The 21,344-nt window shown below is 48.6% G+C and overlaps 1 protein-coding gene across 1 annotated transcript in view; it reads left to right on the forward strand.

The window, feature by feature from the left end:
* Positions 1-16,301: 16,301 nt before the first annotated feature.
* Positions 16,302-21,344, forward strand: part of KHDRBS3 (KH RNA binding domain containing, signal transduction associated 3) — a 147,827-nt gene continuing 142,784 nt past the window's right edge. The window contains exon 1 of the mRNA XM_065903371.1: positions 16,302-16,829. Within this exon, the coding sequence (XP_065759443.1) occupies positions 16,742-16,829 (88 nt within the window). The 5' untranslated portion in view covers positions 16,302-16,741. The remainder of the gene's footprint in view (positions 16,830-21,344) is intronic.

Below are 21,344 nucleotides of genomic sequence, written 5' to 3' on the forward strand. Positions count from 1 at the left end.
TTAGAAATATATATGAGTGAGCTTGTTTATTACACATCTTCCCCAGGGGAGGAGCAGAGACCATAACTCAAGGAGGCAGCTGACTCCCTGGTGTTCCCCAGTGTCCAGCATGTGGTACCCAAGGATGTACTGAATAGATAAGTGAATGAACAATTGAAACACATTCAGACCATCATACAAGTAGAGACTATAACCTGAATTTCCAGAGTAACAAGCTTTTTTTTTAATCTCACATAGATTTAAATTTTATTGAATACATGTGGATTTTTTTTACATAATAAGTTTTCTAGACCTGATATGTAACAAACTATTAAGTAATTTAACACTCTTTTTCACACTTTTAGCTGCTAAAACACAGAAAATTGATGCTTCTCATAAGCACAGAGAAAAAAAAATGTACCCTCTATTTGAAGCTCTCCCCACCTCTACCTCCTTAAAAATTTTCCAGATAATACGTAGAGAATTTTTTTTTTCCTAAATGCTGCAACTGGTTATCCATAAGCAGTATCTTTTCCTTTTGTATTTGAAATTGCCACGTCTCAGAACACATCAACCCAGTATAATAAGTCTGTTGGATATGAAATGTACACAGATGGCTTATGCAGTACATATTAACATGTATTTTTTAGCACTTTTTAACTGATTGCATGGGAAGACTTGCCACAAACTTGGCTACAACAGAGATGTGTCGTTTGTCCGTTTATCCATTTCACATGGACTGAGCAGGGAAACAGGACCCTGGTGGGAGACAGACTAGGGTTTGGGAGACAGACGAGGGTTTGGAGGAAGCTGCTGAGCCATGAGGAAGCCCCTCACTCTGGGGGTCCCGTGGAGGGACGTCTCCTCCTGAAAGGACATGCCATCAGGAGCACTCCTCCAGGATGGAAGTGAGGAGCCAGGGGAGGGAGGAGGGCTAGGAAACAGGAGGTGATCCTTTAGAATGTAGAACAAGGGCAGGAGGACGTGGCTGTCCCAGAGCCTGGAGCACAAACATGAAACTAATCTGTCATGAGCTCAGAAACCAAGAGGCTGGTAACAATAGACCATTTCATCATAAAAAGATGAACACTTTCACGGGGGAGGTCAGGGTCTGGGATGGGCTCTGAAGTGTGATGAGAAGGTGTGGCTGAATGTAGGCTGAGGCTTACATCAACAGTTCTGTGGACCATGGAAGGCTTACTGTGGACCTCATAGGAAAAGATGTGAACATGAAAAGTGATACCTCTCAGGAGGAGAGAGTGTCAGCCTCTCGTTCAAGGCCTCCAGCAGCTTAGAAGCTAAATGATCTTTGGTTTCAATTTCATTATCTGTGAAACAGGAATGATAACAGCCTTTGGTAGTTACTCCACAAAAAACTGGGCTTCCCAGGTGGCTGAGTGGTAAAGAATCCACCTGCCAATGCAGGAGATGCAAGAGACACGGGTTCAATCCCTGGGTCAGGAAGCTCCCCTGGAGTAGGAAGTGGCAACCCACTCCAGTATTCTTGCCTGGAGAATCCCATGGACAGGGGAGACTTGCGAGCTACAGTCCACGGGGTCTCACAGAGTCAGATACGACTGTAGCGACTTAGCATGCGTGCCCACAGAATAAGTGTTCCTCCCATGTGTTTGCTACTGTGATGACTCTGGACTTGCTGTGGTGGTGAGGAGGGAAGGACCCAGGGTTTGCAGCTAGATTGGCCTGGCTTGGAAGCCTGAGTGCCTGGCTGTGTGAATGATCCCAAGGCGGCAGTTGTTTGTTTTGGGAAGATGCTTAGCACCGGGGAGCAGAGGCAACCCAGCATTTATTAAATTGCCTGTTATGCATAAGCTCTTGGCTTGGTGAGTGACATGAGTTCTTATTCAAAATCTACCACACTGGGGACTTCCCTGGTGGTTCAGTGGCTGAGACTGTACACTCCCAAGGCAGGGGGCCGGGTTCAATCCCTGGGCAGGGAACTAGATTCCACATGCTGCAACTAAAGATTCGGTATGTCACAGCTAACACCCAGTTCAGTTCAATTTATTCGCTCAGTCAAGTCCGACTTTTTCCGACCTATGGGCTGCAGCATGCCAGGATTGCCCATCCTACACCAACTCTCAGAGCTTGCTCAAACTCATCCATCAAGTCAGTGATGCCATCCAACCATCTCATCCTCTGTTGTCTCCTTTTCCTCCTGCCTTCCATCTTTCCCAGCATCAAGGTCTTTTCCAATGAGTCAGTTCTTCATGCCAGGTGGTCAAAGTACTGGAGTTTCAGTACAACCAATTAAATAAATAAATACCCAGTACAGCCAAAATAAAACACCCAGTACAGCCAAAGAAATAAATATTTTAAAAAAATATACCATGCTGACATAATCTTCTTCATTACTATGACTTCTCTTTATCACTAACATTGTAATTTTCATTTTGCAAATGAGAAGACCGAGTCTCAGGGAAGCAGTCAGGGTCTCCTGAGGACACACGACTGGCGGCCCGTGCTGGTCCTGCCTCAGCTGATTCTGCAGGCTGACTCCTTCACATCCTGAGAGTTAGCTCTTCAGACGGGCCTTCCCCAGCCATCCCTCCTGCATAAGTCCCTGGCATTCTTTGTCACTGTGCCAGCCCTTCTCCCTTCAGAGAACTGATCACAATCTGCAATTCTACGTTCTGCTCTTCATGAAATAATATGAAGCCATCACTTATTGAAGAAATATTATCCTGATATGATTTCAAGAACTTCTCCTGTATTATCTCATTACCTCTCACATCGGTCTTGTGAAGTCAGCACTTAGCCATCGACATACTCTATTTTCCTTCTTTCCATAACAGGCTTGTAAAAGGTGACATTAATATTTTCATTGTACAGATAATAGCACCAGCACACGGGGAGGTTAAGTAACTTACTCAAGGTCACAGAGCTGATAAGGAGCACATGTGTCTCCTCCACTAGACTGTACGTTTTGTGAGGGCAGGGACCCTGTTCCAAAGGCTGATGCAGTAACTAACACATACTGTGCACTCGTCAAACACTGAATCAATACAGAGATGAATGCTAAGGAAAAGAAGAACACAGCTGAGCTACTAAGTGTGCTCAGAAATAGCTGCTTTATTTCTGACCACACTATTGGGTCTGGGCACTGACTTCAGTGCTGTAGTCTGGGGCTAATATGTGAGTGAATATGTGTGTGTGTGTGTCCATGCATGCACTCTCTTATGTGTGTGTCCATTGCATGTGCAAGTGTGTGCATGTCCGTGCCTGTGTGTGTATGCAAGTGTGTGTGTATTTTTGTGTATGTGTGGTAGGCTGATGGATCAAGGTGTGGAAGGTTGGATCTGCTCATCACCATGAAGTTCTGAAAGAGGAACGGGGACTTGACCCTACATTACCTCAGCTGCCCCCAGTGGAGACAGGCCAGCCCCAGAAAAGTCACTGGGCTCTGGGTGTAAAGAGAGGGAGAGCACATGGCAGCAAACAGGTTCATAGTCAGAGTGAAAGGAATGTTAAACGTTGATGCTACAAGCAAAATGGAGCCACTGTAGGTTATGGTGCACCCATTCCATTGATTCCAGGTTCATTTCTCCAAACTTTAAGTCTCTTCAGCTAGAGTGGGAAGAGACTGGCAAAGCAGGCTGAATAAAGGATTTGGTCCCTCTTCTAAACCAAGAGCAAGGGAGACCACTGGTAGGTTTTCCGCAAAGAAGAGATGATTAGACTTGCGTTCTTAGGGATCAGTCTGGGTGCAGCACAGACAGTAGGCAAGAGGGAGGCCAGAAGCTAGGGGAAGACTAGAGAGAAGAGGGGAGGGAAATCTGGGTTTACTTAGCAGGGAACATCCACAGGAGTTGCTGGCAGTCACTGTGGGGGCTGGAGGAGAGGGTGGTGGCCTCCAGGTTTCTGGAATAATGGAGCAGCCAATCAGTGAGATGGAGAACACAGATAGAGGGCAGATCTGGGAGGCTGGGGGAGGAGGAGTAAAGCTAAAGCCTTCTCTCAGAGGAAGACAAAAGCGGCAGATGCAGCAACAATCCTTTAATCAGACTCGTCTGTTATAAGGGCTTTTAGGCTAATCTGAGGGGCCTCTTGTAAGAGCAAACTTGACATCCTGGAGAAACTATTCGTTGGCTGCAACGACTGCTCCCCACACAGCCTCAGATTCCCAGTTAATTGTAAAGACCTATTTAGGAGCAACTTCACCAGCACTGAGCATCTGCTTGGACTTTATTTCAAGTAAATCGTCCTCATGTCATTAAAGCTTAACAGCCTCTTCAGCTGTCAGGGCGTTACTTCTTTGGAGGATAATGTTCCATTCCTCCCTATATTTCAGGAAATCTAAAAGATACATCATCAGTGAAAGAAGCAAACACTGTGTTTTTTTTTCCTTTATCCACTTTATACAGTCTGTTTGATTATGCACTTATGATAACAGTTACCATTTACTGAGCCCCTACTATGTGCCAGGAACTTTATGTGCATAATACTAATCAATTTCAATATTTCTGTAAGGTAGATATTTACAATTGAGGAAACTGAGGCTTAGAAAAGATGTCAGTGGTCTTGACTCTAAAATTCAGAATAAAAGACCCTTTAATGAAAAAAGAAAGAAAAGAGACAAAAAAAATTAAGTCACTTGCTAAAGGTTATCACACATCAGGGAGCTGAAAAGTTGGATTCCAACAGCTACGTTCTCACTACCGTGCCTCTGAGGTATCAGCCCTTCTCTCATCCAAAGTACAAACAACAGAGCCAGAGCCTTCTTCAGATTAGCACATGCAAGAAGCGTTATTGTGTGCTGCTCAGTTAAAAAAAAAAAGAGGAACCCTGCTGCACACGTGGTCTCACATTTGCTAACACTTAATCAGCTGATGCCATCTGTGAAATTCAGTCTCTCAAACTAGTTCTCTCCCAGACTTTCTCATTGTTCATAGATACAAAAGGTAGAAGGAAACCACTTCCATTAACTAATTGTGTGCTTGAAGGCATATTGGACATAGGAATTAACATTCCCATTTTACAGATGAGAAAGCAGAGGCTCAGAGAAAGATGAAATAGTATGACCACATCATATAAACAAGCTAGTAAGGGAAGGAGTAAGAATTTCATTTCCCATCTGAAAAATGAGTTGTTTGTGATCAGAAAGCATTTGGCAGTGCTTTTTGTTCACAAGATGAAAAATCAAAGAATTCTCAGATTATGGGATACCAGACTATGGAATGCCAGAGTGGATCTCAGTGACTTCTATCAATAAACGGACCTCTTAATTTTGCAGACTTAAGCAGTTTCTCTTTTCCCCTGAACAAACACAGTTTTGCTCTTAGTTCCCAAGAGAGAACAGTGCCTCAGATCCGTCCAGATTACAAAGGAAATCAATTGGTTAAAATTTGTTTACAGAACTGAGATTATTCTATTTACTCAAGAAGCCATTATAAAGCACATATTATGTACCTGGCCCTGTTCTAAGCATTTTCAAATATTGACTAAATTCATAACAATCCACTGTGGTAGACACTATTGTAATCGCCTTTCTACAAGTGAGGAAACTCAGGCACAGAGATTTTAAGTAACCAGCTCAGGATCACACAGCGAGAGAAGCTGACTCGTTCAATTATGCTCTTAACCACTATGCTGGGCAGTCCTGTACTTGAACTAGGTTCAGATGTGTCTTGGGCAGAAGCAGAGAGCAGTGGATTCCACATTGACTTTCCTTTTCCTGAAGAAGAGGGAGCCACCCCTCATGAATCGTGACGTGTACTCTCCTCCTGCTCAGATGCTGAGAACCCTTGGCTCTGCACCGCCTGCCCTAGTGGGTGAAGGAGGAGTCCAGAGAGGGCGCTGTCCGGGCTCGTGGTGCTGATCGCGCAAGAACACTGCGGAAGGGAGCGCAGCTCAGAGCTTTACCTGTAACAGCGTGTTGATGATAGAGTGACACAGTGTTCTAGTCACTTTTCATGTGATAGCTCATTTAATTCTTACAACAACCTTGTACAGTGGGGACAGGTTTCCTTCGTTTTGCGGATGAGAGATCTGAGATGCTAAAAGGTTAAGTAGCTAGTCCAAGGACAGAGTTTTAAATGGCAGAGTTGGGACTTGAATCCAGTCATTCCATTTCCAGAACCTGCACTCTCAGCCACTGTGCCTTTGGGTTTCACATAGTAAAGGCAAAGTAAACTCATGTGATTTCATCTAATGTCCCTAACTAGCCAGTGAGACAACTGCTTTTTCTCCCATGATATGGACTAGAAAGCATGGTTCAGAGGGGCCCTTTAGCTTGCACTAGGTCACTGACTGGTGAGTGGGAGAGACGTGGCATACAATTCTGGGTTGGCGACTCTAAAACTTTAACACTGTGATGCCTCTCTGCCTCTGGACTCTCAACAGAAGTCAAGTGTTCACATAACCTGACTACCAAACACCCCGAGCAGAAAAAGAGCATTAACCAGAATGCAAATACAGCAAGTCAGCTATGGATATTTAAGGTAAAATCTTTTACTATAACACACTGCAGCATGGTTGGGTCATCCTCATCTTGTCCCTCTGCATAACATTCTCTACCCCTTTTGACACTGCTTTCTGCCCTGGGAGGCTGACGTCTAGGGACTGCATCAGCTGGGCTTCCTTGGGATCTGGCTTCAGTTTGGACTCCACTGATGGGAGGCACCTGCAGGAGATGAGGGTGCAGAAGAAAGAGGTCAAGGTGCATGGTGCCCTGGCTCCTTCCAGGTCACGTCACTGTTTGGCAGTGGGCTCTGTCTGCCACCTGGCCTCCCACTGCAAGTCTTCCTACTTCCATGGTTCTTGCAGGTTCTGGGACCTGCCCTCTTGCCTCTTCTGGCACAGATTGGCAAGGTTACCCAGACTGCTTATCTCCTCCTTCATCTTTTCCCTTTACCCTACACATGCCTTGTGAAGAGTCCCTTTATGGAGTTCTCTTCAATGACTCCTTCTGAGAGTAACCTTTACTTCTTGCCAGGCTTCTAACCAATATATAAAATAATAGAGCAGACAAAAGGAAACACAAAACTCACTCTAGGATGATAAGAGAAAACTCAGAATAATAATTTATCGAGCACTTTCTGTGTGGTAGGGGCTGAGCTAAGCATTTTGAATACATTAGCTCATTTCATCCTCACAATTGGACTATTAAGTGGCCCTGTTATTGTCCCCATTTTAGGATGAAAGGGAGGCTTAGATGTTCAGTGACCCTCCAAGAACAAACAAGGTCACCACCTGGGTGACACTGAGGTTGGCAGTGCATCTTTCCCAGCTCAGCGATAAGCCAGGCTGTAGTCAGGATGCCTGGGGGATAGGAGAGCTGCTTCCCAAGAAAGATCGCCAAGCTGCAGCTGAACCCGTAGAAACATCTTTGCGGTCCCTGAGAAGGACCCTCCTCAGGAAGCACTCTTGCTTTCCATAACGTGACCCTCCTTGTTGCTTAAGGCAGTTTTCCATCCAATACTCACTTGAGCTGAAGTACATGCCTTGCCCCCACAAAGGAATTGTTTTCTGCCCACACCACCCTTCATTCTGCTCACCTACGGAAGCAGCCAGTCTACCCGCCTTCCTTGGTCTATCAATTCAGTTTCCCTGGACCTCACTCAACTGTCTTCTAAGATGTGATGCAGTAAGGGAATTTCTGATTTGTTCAGAAAAGAAAAAGAAAAAAACCCAACTCTCTTATTTTATTTCTTTAAGGATTCTTTGAGAATCAAAGTCTGGATGAGTAATGATAATTGCAGGTGTCACTTCTGAGAGAGGCTATTGTCTCTCAGTTGTCTCCCAATATCCATCTTCCTCTATTCCTTACCAAGGAACCCCTTTGGTTGAAGGTACCAATGTGCCAAGGTAAAATGCTACATTCATCAGCTCTGCCCTGTACAAACCAGGGTGTCCATGTGTGATGTAATTCTGGTTAATGACACTTAAGCAAAAGCCACTAAAGGGGACTTCCAAGAAAGCCCAACAGCTGAGCAGGCTGGACAGGTGATGGTCATCTTCCCTTTAACCTTTACTCCTCCCCTTTTTCCTGCCTGGAGTGAGGTCAGATGCCCAGGGTGGGCGTCTGCCCACGTGTCCATCTGCCCATCTTGCCCTGCTAAGGTGGGCGGAGCAGAAAGGAGGAAGGAGCCTGGCTCACGCATGACATTTTGCACCCACTGCACCAGCCTCAGGCAGCCTATTTGGGGCTTCACGTGGGGCGAGACCAGGGCACATCTCTTTGGTTAAGCAGTTGACGGCTGTGTTTTCTGTTCCATGCCCCTGAGTTCCTTCCTCTGATCTGCAATGTCTGATACCATGGCTACTATTCACACGTGGCTAACAAGCACGTTAATTAAGGCTAGCATTATGAAGAACCAGTGTTATTTAATTTTAATTAATTGAATTTGAATTTTAAATGGAAGCTGTGTAAAATATGTTCCCATTAAGTACAATTGTATAGTTTCAGTAGGACCACATTTTACTTCAACTGTTGAAAATTTTGCTTCTGGATTGAGATGTGCTGTAGGTGCAGATATGTATCAGATTTCATAGTAGGTAACTTTTTAAAATGTAAAATGTCTCATTAATATGGCTTCCCTGGTGGTTCAGTAGTAAAGAATCCGCCTGTCAATGCAGAAGATGTGGGTTTGATTCCTGGGTCGGGAAGGTCCCCTGGAGAAGGAAATGGTAACCCACTCCAGTATTCTTGCCTGGGAAATCCCTTGGACAAAGGAGCTACAGTCCATGGGGTCACAAAAGAGTTAGACACGACTTAGGGACTAAATAATGATGACAAAAGCAACAATCTCATTAATATTTTAAAATTGTTTACATGTTGAACTAGTATTCTGGATATGTATGATTAAACCATCTTATGAATATAAATTCCACCTGTTCTCTTTGCACCTTGCTAATGTGGCTGCCAGAAAATGTACAAGTATGCCTGTGGCTCATGTTATATTTCTGCTCTACGGTTATTCCACCCATTCCAAACCCGCTGAGCGCCAGCTCTGCGCTGAGCACTTTACGGACATTTGTTTCCTGGAGATCTTAAGGAACCAGGTGTGAAGATAGGTACTACCTTTGTTTCACAGGTGGGGCAAGAGAGGTTGGAAGAGGCCGCTTTGCTCTGAACACCCACGCCTCTGTTTGGTTCTTCAGCTGGTGGCTCCAACCGTTACCTGCTCAAAGCTTAATTTACCAGGCACACAGATCACTGTGGTTTCTACATCTAAGTTGCTGCAGCTTCGCAGACCCATTACCAGTGCATGTGGCTAAGAAAACCAGGGGAAAATTACCAGGATGAGATTTGACAGAGGAAGCTGGGACTTCCCTGTGTACCAGCTGCCATCTGAGGCCGGATCAAATTCATCAAGATCTCCTGGGTACACCTGGTAGCGCTAGTGGTAAAGATCCTGCCTGCCAATGCAGGAGACAGAAGAGACAGGGGATTGATCCCTGGGTTGGGAAGATCCCCTGGCAGAGGGCACGGCAACTCACTCCAGTATTCTTGTCTGGAGAATCCCCTGGATGGGGGAGCCTGGTGGGCTATGGCCCATAGGATCACAAAGAGTAGGACACGACTGAAGTCTGTAGCATGCAAAGCACGCACGCACCTGGCACCCTACTCCCCTCCACTATCAGGAGGAAGCAAGGAACACTGAGGTGTTCTATTTCACCAGGAATAAACCCAAACAGGGTAGCAGTGAGGGCTGAGGTTTGTGGGGAGGCTAGTGTCGTGATACACAGAAGCCAAGGAATAAAACCACAGAGACACTTAGGAAGTTGTTCACAGGGCACTGTGTCCACTGACAAAAGTTTGCAGTTGTTTTGAGAAGACATGTTTTCTCACGGAATTCAGTGTACATGACTATACAACTCCATACGCAACTCCATAAAGTTGGATAACTTTATGTCCATTTTTCTTCCACAGCCATTTTTTGATAAGATTCTCTCTCTATTTTTTTTTAAACTACAGAAAAACACAAATACAAGCTGGCATGTTTATACGAGACCTGGATGTGTTTACTTTTGCAGAGGACTCTAAAAATGTCATCACCCCCTTGGCAGCTGTTTTGGACATGAAAGGTACCTTGACACTTCAAACATATTTTGCTTTGTGGTCATTCTGCCGAACTCAGACATGTGCAGTTTTATTGCGAAGTAGTCTGCTAATGTGGATGGAATTGTTTGGTGTGTATCTCTATGCATCCTGACAAGAAAGAGTGGGTGAGGAGATGGACATTGATCTTTTTACTACTGTGGCAATATGATTTTACATTTCAACAGCGCTTTTCAAATCATGGCATCTTATAAAGCACCAGGGGCCGTGATAAGTTGATGCATGGTTGAAATACTGCAAGTGCCTTGGCAGTCCAGCATCACATATTACCTCTTTGGTCCCCGAAGCAGAGGATGGAGGGCTGCTGTTGCATAGAGGAAAACGATAAAACACATTTCTGTGATGGTTATACCGGGGAACTTTTGCGAGCACTTTTTGGGGCTTTCTCTGCAAATCTTTATTGTTCTCACTGGATCTCAATAAAACAGGAAGAGAACAGCTGCTATTAGTGACCCTTTTACACACGCAGAAACAGAGACAGAGAAAGATTTGGATTTTGAAAAGATTACAAAGTCAGGTAGTGATGGGGTCAGCCACAGGGTCCTTGTCCCTTCTTCTCCCTGGCTCCTCTGTTCCCACCTGACTGTGCCACAGAGCAGGCAACTGCCCCAGGCATGTCAATTCTTATTTTTCATTACTCTTTCCTTGAGTGTTTATCTTAGAAACGGCAAGGCTGAGCACAGAGAGATGTCCCTCCTTTAAGCTTGCCTTATTCTCTTGTACTTTCTGCTGCGATGTGTCTTTTACTTTCTCTTTATTTCTTTCCCGTTGTTCTCTTCCTGTCTTCTTTTTCTCCCCCCTCCCTTCCACCCTCTCCTTTTCCTTTGTCTTCTACGTTTTTCGCTCTCTCCCCTAAGATCATACTTTACTGTCACATTTCCTGGGAATGAGCTAAAGCCCTGTGTGAGTTTTGCTTTTGGAGGAGACTGGGTCCAGGCGGTGCTGGTGTTAAAGACTACCCCTGCCAATGCAGGAGATGTGTGTTCCATCCCTGGGTTGAGAAGATCCCCAGGAGGAGGAAATAGCTACCCACTCCAGTATTCTTGCTGGGAGAATCCCATGGACAGAGGAACCTGGCAGACTACAGTCTATGGGGTCACACAGAGTCAGACACAGAGTCTGAGCACAGCACAGATCCAAGCCAGGGGCTTGTCAATCTGGTTCAACTAATTTGGGGGTGGGGGGGGGGGCATGTGCTTTCACATGTAGCCACTAGGGGGTGCCTGTGCAATGTCTGTGGTTTTATTAGCTCTGGGAAGAAAGAACCAGAATGGCTTCTTTTCTGGAGAAAGAAGCAAGTGGGCTAGAGTAGCAAGGAGCAAGAGAAGGAAACAGACGTACGGAACATGGGTGCAGAGACAGAACAGGAGTCTTCAGGAATGGGAGTGACTGGGCTGAAAGGTTTGATTCCATTCATCCCTAGACACGGCTGGAGGGTGTGTGGTGTGTGTGTATGTGTGTGTGTATGTGTGTGTCTAACTCTGACTTCATACTTTGGGGTCACTTAAATGCTTGGAGCAACTGTTCCCTGATCTCTACAGACTAGTGACTTGTGAGCTTGCTGATCTCTGTGGTCCCTTCCAGCTGTATTTCTGAATCTTGAATGCAGGGTGTTTGGAAGGTTAGTGGGATAAAATAGGAGAGAGCCACTCACAGACTAGCCAGTCCTCGGTGGAGGCATGCCTGATTTATGGATGAGCTGTGAACTCTGCAAAGCGTCCCAACTTTGAAGTCTCTGTGTGTCCTGCTCCACATGTACTGAGGCTTTCCAGTCATTCTCAAGGTTTGAAAATGCATTTCCCTCTGTAACTGACTGGGGTCGGGATCATGGTGAACACATGTGGTGTGTGTCTCCTTGACACATAAATGACTGATTTCTAGGTAAGGCTGTGCCATCTTTTGGTGCTTGTCCTACATGACAAACTCATTTATCTCTGGTAGCTGGGAAGCGATGCTCTTGAGGGACTGCATTTCAGGAGAAATGGACTTGAACGAGCATTGAGTACTTGCTGTGAACTGACCACCCGGCTGGGCACGGGGGCTGTGGAGCCGAGCAGCCTCTGAGGACAGTGTGTGGCCAAGGGGGTCTACCAGGGACCGGGGCCTGACCGTGAACACAGAGCACTGGTGAAGCGGAGAGCAGCGAGAGTCCAAACGCCATCAGCGCCAAGGACAGGCTTCATGCTTCAGTTTAAACCCCGCAGAATCCTGGAAGGTTGGTATTTCCTCTCCCTGTGCTCAGAGACATCAAGTCGTTGACTGAGGATCACACAGCTAGTAAGCAGGAGAGCTGGGGGCCAAATCAAGGTCTCTCTGGCCCTGCGGCCAGTCAGATTTGGATACCAAGCCCACGGCACTGCTGGGTCTCAGAGAAACCGGGATAGGATGCACCTTTTTAAAACGAAAGGAACAGAAGCTTGTAGTGTGAGCAGTAACTCAACAGGAACATGACAATGACCTCAGAGACACTCTTCACATTCATCAGCCTCTGATGACATGGGGTGTTGCCCTAGCCATGTCTGACTCACTGCATTTGGCATCTTTCTCCAGAGGTGGGCGTGGCAGTGGTGGGGGTGATTGGGTGGGAATTCAGCCATGTGGCATTTGGCTGGGCAAGGGGAGGGGGCTTGCTCTCGGGCAGCGCAGCTCCTGAAATGGCCTAGTGACACCAGGAGAGGCTGATCGGGAAAGTGCCCTTCTGTCTCTGATACTGAGACATTGTTCCTAACGTGTGACTGTGAGGAGAAAGGGCGGCTGGAGTTTCTTGGCATCTTAGGGTCTCTGGTCCAGGGCAGACACATGCCTTGCGGACGGACTAAGTGGCCCCGGGCCTCTGGCCCTTTGTTCCCAGAGCTTTGCACGAACCAAGCCTGTGCTCGGCAAGTCCTGGTGCGCTCCTGAAGAGATCTCTGTCTGCCCTGGAAGTCGTTAGACCTTGTGAGCGCTAGCACTACCCACAGCTGCTTGAGGGAAAACCACGACCTTTCCCAAGGCCTGATTTTCTCACCTTCAAAGGGATCGGGAGAGTTGGTACCCACAGGGTGCATCTCAGGAAGACCAGCAGAGTCTGCAGGAGGCGTGGAGGTGCCCCCGGTCGACGGCCTGGCCAGGCTGGTGGGTGGGGATAATTTCCTGAGCATCTCACAGAGACATTCGTCTCCTTCCTCCCTGGAGGACCCCACAGGGATACTCGCGGTGGCGGGCACCTGCCCTCTTGGACGGCTCTGAGAGAAGGCGGGGCCAGAGCAGAAGATTCAGTGCCTTTGCTCTTGGCTTCCCGGCATACAGCCCTCCTCCCCAGCTGCTGGTAAGACGTGTTTGCCAACTGTTGGATGCGGGAGGGGAGGAGCTGGTCTCCAGGGTCCCAGGCTGCTGCCTGGGAAGGCAGGACAGGGAAGGGAGGAGAGGAGGCTTTGAGGCCCCATGGGCCTGGGACTGCTCCCTGAAAGCAGTGGCACTTAAGCAAGGTATTAAACTACTCTGGGCCTTGGTGTCCTCAACTCTAAGTGCTAATGAACAGTAAGTATCTTCCCTACAGGGTGTTGAGAGAACTGAAAATAGTGGGTGCAAAGACCCTGGCATCCCGCCTGGCACAAAGCAAATGCTCAATAAAAACAGCAGTTACTCCAGGGCTGGAATGTCACAGGGGCAGAAGGTCTGAATGGAAAGGAGGGTCTGAGACCAAGTGGTGAGGGGAGCCGCTGAGCACTTGGCCCCTAACTCCTCCCCTGGGATTGTGTGTGTGTGCACGCGCGCGTGTGTGTGCCCAACTTTGCGACCCTATGAACTACAGCCTGTCAGCCTCCTCTGTCCATGGGATTCTCCAGGCGCGAGTACTGGAGTGGGTTGCCATTTCCTACCCTGGGGATCTTGACCCAGGGATCAACCCTGCATCTCCTCCATTGGCAGGTGAATTCCAGACTCTCTCCTTCTCCCTTCCTCCCTTGAAAAGTGGCTGCCAGGGGCTCACACCCTAGAATGCAATGTCTGTGATATAGGCATGGAAGCCAGAGGTCTGTGCATTCCACTCTAATTTTAAAGGAGAAAACATTTCCCCTTAAATCCTTCCAACTTGCCCTCTAGGACTGCTGGCATAAGCCCAGTTTTGAAGAGGTGAACTCTGAAGCTTAGAAAGGTTATTTAGCTGAGGATGCACAGGGGTCAGAGAGGAGCTGGGACTGCAGAGTGTCTGCCTGGTCACACTCTGGACCCCCGGTCAGAAACAGAGCTATGTGGTCGCAGGCCTTGCACTTGGTATGCTGTGGCGATGCAAGTGCCCCCCCCCCCAGGAGCTACAGTTAAAGGGAAGGAGAGGCTCAGAAGACCCCGGGAACAGCTATCCAGGGGTGAAAACCCAACAAAGAACTGCTAAGCACTGGCTATGTGTGCTAGACACTTTATGGGGATTTCCTTAAGCATTGATACATTTTATCTTCATGACTCTCTTAGGAAATAGGCTCTATTATCATTCCCACTTTACAGATGAGGAAGCTGAGGCACAGAGAGGTGAAGTAACTTGTCCAAGATAGCACAGCTAGTGAGCAACTGAACCATGATTCTAAATGCAGGCTGTATGGTCCCAGGGGCCACATACTGAATTGTCTCATCTGATTGCCTCTGGCAAGTTTAGACCAAAGAGAGACATGAAGAAGATTCTTATTGGGACTCTGGAACAGCATCTCACCAGGAGTCAGTTCCATCTAGGGGTGAAGCTTGAGAATGAAGAAGTTCAAACTGTGGACTGGGACTCCGGGCAGCTTGGAGCTCCTTAATTCCTGCCCCAAGCATCTCTGGGTATAGTGAGTGCTCAGTCACTAAGTCGTGTCCCACCTGATGCTTTGCGATCCCACGGACTGTAGCCCGCCAGACTCCTCTGTCCAAGGGATTTCCCAGGCAAGAATACTGGAGTGGGTTGTCATTTCCTTCTCCAAGGGATCTTCCCAACCCAGGATTTGAACCCTGAATCTCCTGCCTTGGCAGGTGGATTCTTCCTCCCATGCCATCAGGGAGGCCCCCCTTGGGTGTCGAGTCACCTCTGTTTGCATCAAGAATACAGGCAGTTGCCTGGGGGCCTGGGAGGAAGATCCCGCTCCCAAAGGAGTGGCATGTCTATGGCTTATTCCTTATCACACATTTCTGGTGCCCCTACATCCGTCCTAGGGCACTAGGTGCTGGGGACCCTTCCCCATAAAAGAAAACTCTAGCCCTGTCTGTGAGGTGCTCATGGTCTGGGGAAAAGAGAGTTCTCCGTGAGCGAGGCCAGACCAGTGCTGGTGGGAAACAGAACAGGTACCAGCTTTGCTGGGGAAGTCCTGGAAGGCTGTCCAAAAACAGGGACATAGAGGCCCGGACTTGAGGTGGGATGTGGTGGGGCAAAGGCAGGACAGACTCGGAGTCTTTTTGCCCCGCCACTGACTCTACCTGGGAAATCTGAAAACGGTCCGACGGAGGATTTGATTTGTCGAGGGACGTGGCGGGGCGCAAACGAACGGAGGACGGCAGCACCCACGTGCGTCCAGGGGACTGTGCCCCAGAGGGGACAGGCTGGGAGCCAGCTCCCTGCCCCGCCTCCGGGCACCGCAGATTTCTGCGCGAAGAGAATGACAACCCGGCGACAAGCCGGGATGACAAAGCCGACCTGAAGGGCACGCGCTTTTATGTAATCGACCTCGGTTTCAAGGGTCTCGCGGGTTGGCGCTGAGCGCAGGAGGCACCCACCGAGGCAGGACAGCTGGGCGCCCGCGTTATTTCCTAGCAAACAGGAGCGAGGGAGGCAAAGCGAGCTAAGTTGGAAGTCCAGGGAGCTTGAGAGCAGGGCAGCTCGCCCGGCCGCCCTTCCCCAGAGCCCGCGGCGGCGAGCCCGGGCGCTCCTCCGCGTCCCTCTCCGCCCGGCCCCTGAGCCGAGCGCGCAGCCCTCCTCCCGGGATCGCTCGCTGGGTGACCTTGGGCGAGCTGCTTGACCTCTCTGGACCCAGTTTCCCTGGGTCTGCGTCTCCGCCCGCCGTGGCCGAGCCGCGCGGAGCTCCGCGCAGGCCTCCCGGGGAGCTGCGGGCCGGCGCGGTGCCGGAGGGAGGCCCCCGGGACGCCCTTCTCGGGCCCGGGCGCGCAGCCGGGAGCGGCCCCACCAGGCGGCGCGCCGCAGCGGGCGGCTGGCGGCGGGGCGCGGGGCGCACCGCGCAGGCGCGGCGGGCGGGGTGGGGCGGGGCGCGGCGGGCGGGGCCGGGCGCTCGGCTCGGCGGCTCAGAGAGCGCGGGGCGGCGCGCGGCGTGCGGGTGGCTGCTGAGCTCCGCGCCGGCGCCGGCTGGCGGGGCTCGCCGGGGACTTTGTCCAGCTCGCGGAGCGCGCCGCCGGCTCGGCCGGAGGGCCGCCTGATCACTCCGGCCCGTGGCGGGAGCGCAGGGCCCGCGTCTGGGAGGCGGCGGCCGCCAGCGCGGGGCCGTCGGCGGCCAACCCCCGGGGACCGGGGCTGCGCGGCCGGCTCCCGCCCCGCGCCGCCGCCGCCGCCGCCGCCGCCCCCGGGCCGACCGCCCGGCTTGGCTCCGCCGCGCCCCGCGCCGCCCCGCCGCGGCGTCCGGCCCGGGTTCCGCGCCGCTGGGGCGCGGGCGGGGTCGGGGGTTGCGGGGCCGCCGCCGCCGCCCGCCCGCCTGGAGTCCGCGTCCCGGGCCCGGGCGGCCGGCGAGCATGGAGGAGAAGTATCTGCCGGAGCTGATGGCGGAGAAGGACTCCCTGGACCCCTCCTTCACGCACGCCCTGCGGCTGGTGAACCAAGGTGAGGGCGCGCGCCGGCTGGCTGGCCGGCCGACCGACCGACCGACCGTTAACGGTCGCCCACGGCCGTTGGGGACCCGGGAGTGGCGGGCTGGGGGAGGGGTGGGGGGCTGGAGACTGGGGGGCAACGGGCCCGGGGGCGAGGCGCAGGTGTTGGGGGATGCGGAGCCGTGGGGGCGGGCTGGCCGACGACCTCGGGGCGACCGGAGAGGACCCAGGTCGCAATCTGGGGGCGCTGATTCGGGTGGGGATGTGGGACACCTGGGGGAAGCCCGGGTGTTGTGTGCGCCTTGTGGGGAGACGCGGGAAGGAAGGCAGGCTGGGCGTTTGGATGAGACTTGAATCTGTGGGAGACCCGAGGGTACCCCAGGGAAACTTGCGGGTGGGCGACCGCGAACATCTGGGGGCTTCGTTGGGGCGGGGGTTAAATGAGCTCACTGGAGGGGAGAATGGGGCGATGGGGGGCATTAGGGAACTAGTTGCGTTTGGTTAGTCTAGGGAGCTAGAGAAAGAACTGGAGGAAAATGGAAGGATTCGAAGGGATCGGAAGCAGAAGAGGTGAAGGGAACAGGTGCTTGGATTGTTGGTGAAGTTTGAGGACCTCGGAGGCGGTTTGGGGTCAGAATCCCCGGCACTTTGGAGGAGCAGGGCCCACCGTCCCGGTTGCCTCTCTCATCTCTCTCTCTCTCTCTCTCTCTCTCGCGGGTCCGGGCTCTCGCCGCCCTCCCCGGGGGTGGGCAGCTCACACCTAGCCTTGCAGGCCGGCCCTTGGAGAGTCATCGGGGGGCGGGAAGAGACCCACGCAGGAGAGTCCCCTTCTTGACTTGCCTGTCCTCTCTCTGGGAGGCTCTAGGTGGGTCACCCTCACTGGGGGCCGGCTCGGGGTTGAGAATATTGGCCAAGGAGTCTTTGCTGCTTGTGCCATTTTAGCACGCCTCTGGCCAGCTGAGGGTGTGAGCAGCCCCGGGAAGTACCGGACGCGGGGTGCAGGGGCGTACGGAGGCGTGCCCGCGCAGGACTCCGTTCCCTGGCTTGTTCCTTCTCCAGCTTCCCGAGTAATCTGCCCGGATGGACGGTAAATGAAGCCCGCCTTCCCCAGAGCGGTGTCCTTCATCTCCCCCCCGCCTCCCCCGGATCTGGAATGCGTGTTTCAGATAAAGATGGGTTTGGGAGTCCGCTGGTATGCTTTTTCTCTGGGTGATGGCACAGACGTTATCCGGTCAGATCTGTTACCTTTTTGCACGAATCACTGTGCTTAAAGGTCTGTGGTTCTCGACTCAGCCGTGTCTGCTGATCTTCATGCTGGCCCTGGCTTTTTTACTGTTGAAAGTGAAAGATGAGGCAGACATATTCTATTTGTATATAGGTGTCTATATTTTACAACAGCGACCTTCGGTATTTGCCTATTGCAACCCGTTTTTCTTAGTAGGGTGTGTGTGTGGTCGAGTGAGGGTCTTGGTGGAGGGACTGACTGCAAGAATTTAAGCTTGATATTTGATTTGTTGGACAGAGATGGGTTCACTGAGCTTTCCCATTTTATTTTAATTGTAGGCTTATTTTTATTTCTTTAATAAAACTGGCTTGTGAAAAAGTAATGGCTATGCGTTACAGAAAGCGAATTTTAACTTTTATTGCCATGCTCTTGTGAACAGTTCTACAGTTGGGTTTGTACTCCTCGCTCTTTTGTGATTTACATATATCTTTTGTTGCCTGCTGGGCTGTCATCTCTATGAAAGAAATTTCTTTGTACGTTGTGTGAGATCACTGGCATTAGAAATATTCTGGATTGTGGAATGAAGTGTATTTTTCTGAATAAAGAAGCTGAGTCAAAGTTAGGTTGTACTCAATTAAAGAAGCAGTTTAACAAAAGTGTAGTAAGTTATCTTATTTTGAAAATCAGAATTAATTTTCTGTGCCAGGTTGCTGTGGCATTCATTCTGCTAATACATTTGAAATTCTTTTGGTTTCTGTGTTTTTACCTGTGATAATTGCTTGCAATTATTTGAAACAGATCTTGGACAATGTTGCCATTTAGTGTTGTTTTTTTTTTTTAACAGTGTTAAACCTGATTACTTTACTTTTTTATAAAAAATGTAATTCTTGCAAGAGGTACATTTCTCACATTGAACAGTTAGGGAACAAACTTATTCAGATGTTCTTATTACTGTTTATTTAGATTTCTTCAGACTGAAATGTTTTCCCCTTAAATCACAGGCTGGTATCTGGAATGCAAAGCTCTATCATTTAAAATATTAATTATGCTCTGTTACGTAACTCCAGAATTACAAGTCGCGTTTCTGAAACACGGTGTCTTAAATCTGAATTGATTATTATGAAGCTTTGGTTTTAAATCTGATAATCATCTTGTGATTGGCTACCAAGAGCATTTTTATTTTCTTTTTTTAATCTGTATTTTTGACTGTTTCCCTCTAAAGGGAGGCATCTGTTTTTCAGATGAATCTTGATACTAGGATGGGTATTCAGGCACTAACTTGTAATGGGTCACATCTTTATTTTATTATGGAGTGACCTGTGATAAGCAGACTTGATGGTTAACATCACCAAATGCTGTCAGTACCTTTGTTTGCATAGTATTCTAAAGTTTCCCAGGCTCTTTGAGGCACAGCTGTCTCCTTGTGTTTTCACACTCAAGCCCTAGTGAGGCGATGTTGATGTCTCTATTTTTCAGGGGAGGCAGCTGGTAGGTGACGGAGATAGGTGAATCTGAACTCAGATCTTTGGTCTCGTAAGGCCATTGTTCTCCACACTCAGACTTTCTCCAAAAGATGGCACTGAAACACTTCACAGATGGCAATTTAAACCCTGCCGAAGTCAGTAGAACTAATACGCTTCTTTCCTGGTGACTTCCTGTTGATTTTCTAAAAACGCTTGTTTCTGTACTTGTCTAGTAGTCTTCTTTGAAGAAACAAGCTTTCATGGTAGATTTATCCTACAGGATTCTAGTGCTCAGGTCAAGAGGCATTTTTGAATTAAAGCCCTTTGGGGATCAATATATGATTTTAGTAATCAACACACTGTGATAGTGAAACAGTTGATAAATGAGGTGTGGTCATTTTTTAAAAATTTGGCATTTGTAAGCACTGATAGTTGAATTACCGTTTTTCCCTAATTATATTCAAGTAAGAACTTGAGCTGGAATCACAAGATATATGCTTCTGTGCTAACGTAGGTCGGCTTTTACATTTTTTCCAGGCTTATTCTTCTTAGTGGGCATTAGCTTTTGGCTTTTATTGCAATTTTCTAAGGATAAATTTTCCTTCTCCCCACCCCCTCAAATATTGAATGTTCTTGTTTCTCTGCCAAAAATAACGTGTGATTTTTACTTGATGTTAAAACTGAATCAAATAAAATAAACTTTTTAAAATCCCCACCTCCATTGCCTGTAGAGTGAGTTGACATTGCAGTTTCTTGCCAAGGAGGTTAATTGGAGATGAAAGTAGCATTCCATGTTTTATATTATATTTGCTACTAGGGGATGTGCTGACTCTTACTAAAAACATCTTCAGAAATGTCTTATGCATTATAATTTAATCCAGTTCTCTGGTCTTGCGTTGGATGGTTTTCAGTCCAAGCCAAGTAACCATTAAATAAGATTACATAACCCTGTATTTTTAATTATCTGATATAATATATGGATTGGTGGCTGGTTATATTTACTGCCAAGTTATATTTAGTGGTTGATTACAAGAGGAAGTGGAGCAGAGGATTCCAGGTTATGATGGTCTTTTAGTGTCCAGTGGAGAAGGAAATGGCAACCCACTCCAGTATTCTTGCCTAGAGAATCCCATGGGCAGAGAAGCCTGGTGGGCTACCATCCATAGAGTCGCACAGAGTCGGACACAACTGAAGCGACTTAGCATGCACGCATGCATTAGTGTCAGATAAATTTCTTTGTTGGTGTTTCAAAATAAGTGTTTTTCATATTATATCAGTTTCTCTTAATAATGAGATTCTTAGCATTACTTAGGATATATATGTGCAGTAAACATATGTGAAGGAAGGATCATTATTTTGCCTTATGTGCTGCTTTTTGTACAACAAAGCTCGATGGCTTGAGTTTCACTTTGGGGGACCCTTTCTGGAAAATGTTTTGATTGCCTGTATGTTGTCAAGCGTGTAAAGTAGAAGAATGAGAGTGAAGGTTGTAGAATTCCATTTAGCTGTGGTGCCTTCACGCTATAGCGTGCACTTACTTCCCCACTTCATCCAGGGACGAGTGTGGTTATTTAGTTTTTAATAGTTTTTCTTAGGCTTATCAGGTTTTGTTTTTTGTAAGAAAGTGGATGTAATGACTCACATATTTATTCTTTGACTCACATTTTTTAGATAAATCATTTTCTATAGTGTTATGACTCAGAAGGTTACAGTGATTGTCAGTTATGGTGTTTTGGTATCCAGACACCAGTAGCAGGTTTATTGAGAACCTACCTCGCAGGGCGTTTTTGCTGATCCTGGACTGAGAGGGAAAAATTTCAGCCTTTACTCCTGAGGAATA

This window comes from Muntiacus reevesi, chromosome 12 (assembly GCF_963930625.1).
Source record: "Muntiacus reevesi chromosome 12, mMunRee1.1, whole genome shotgun sequence".
Taxonomy (NCBI): domain Eukaryota; kingdom Metazoa; phylum Chordata; class Mammalia; order Artiodactyla; family Cervidae; genus Muntiacus; species Muntiacus reevesi.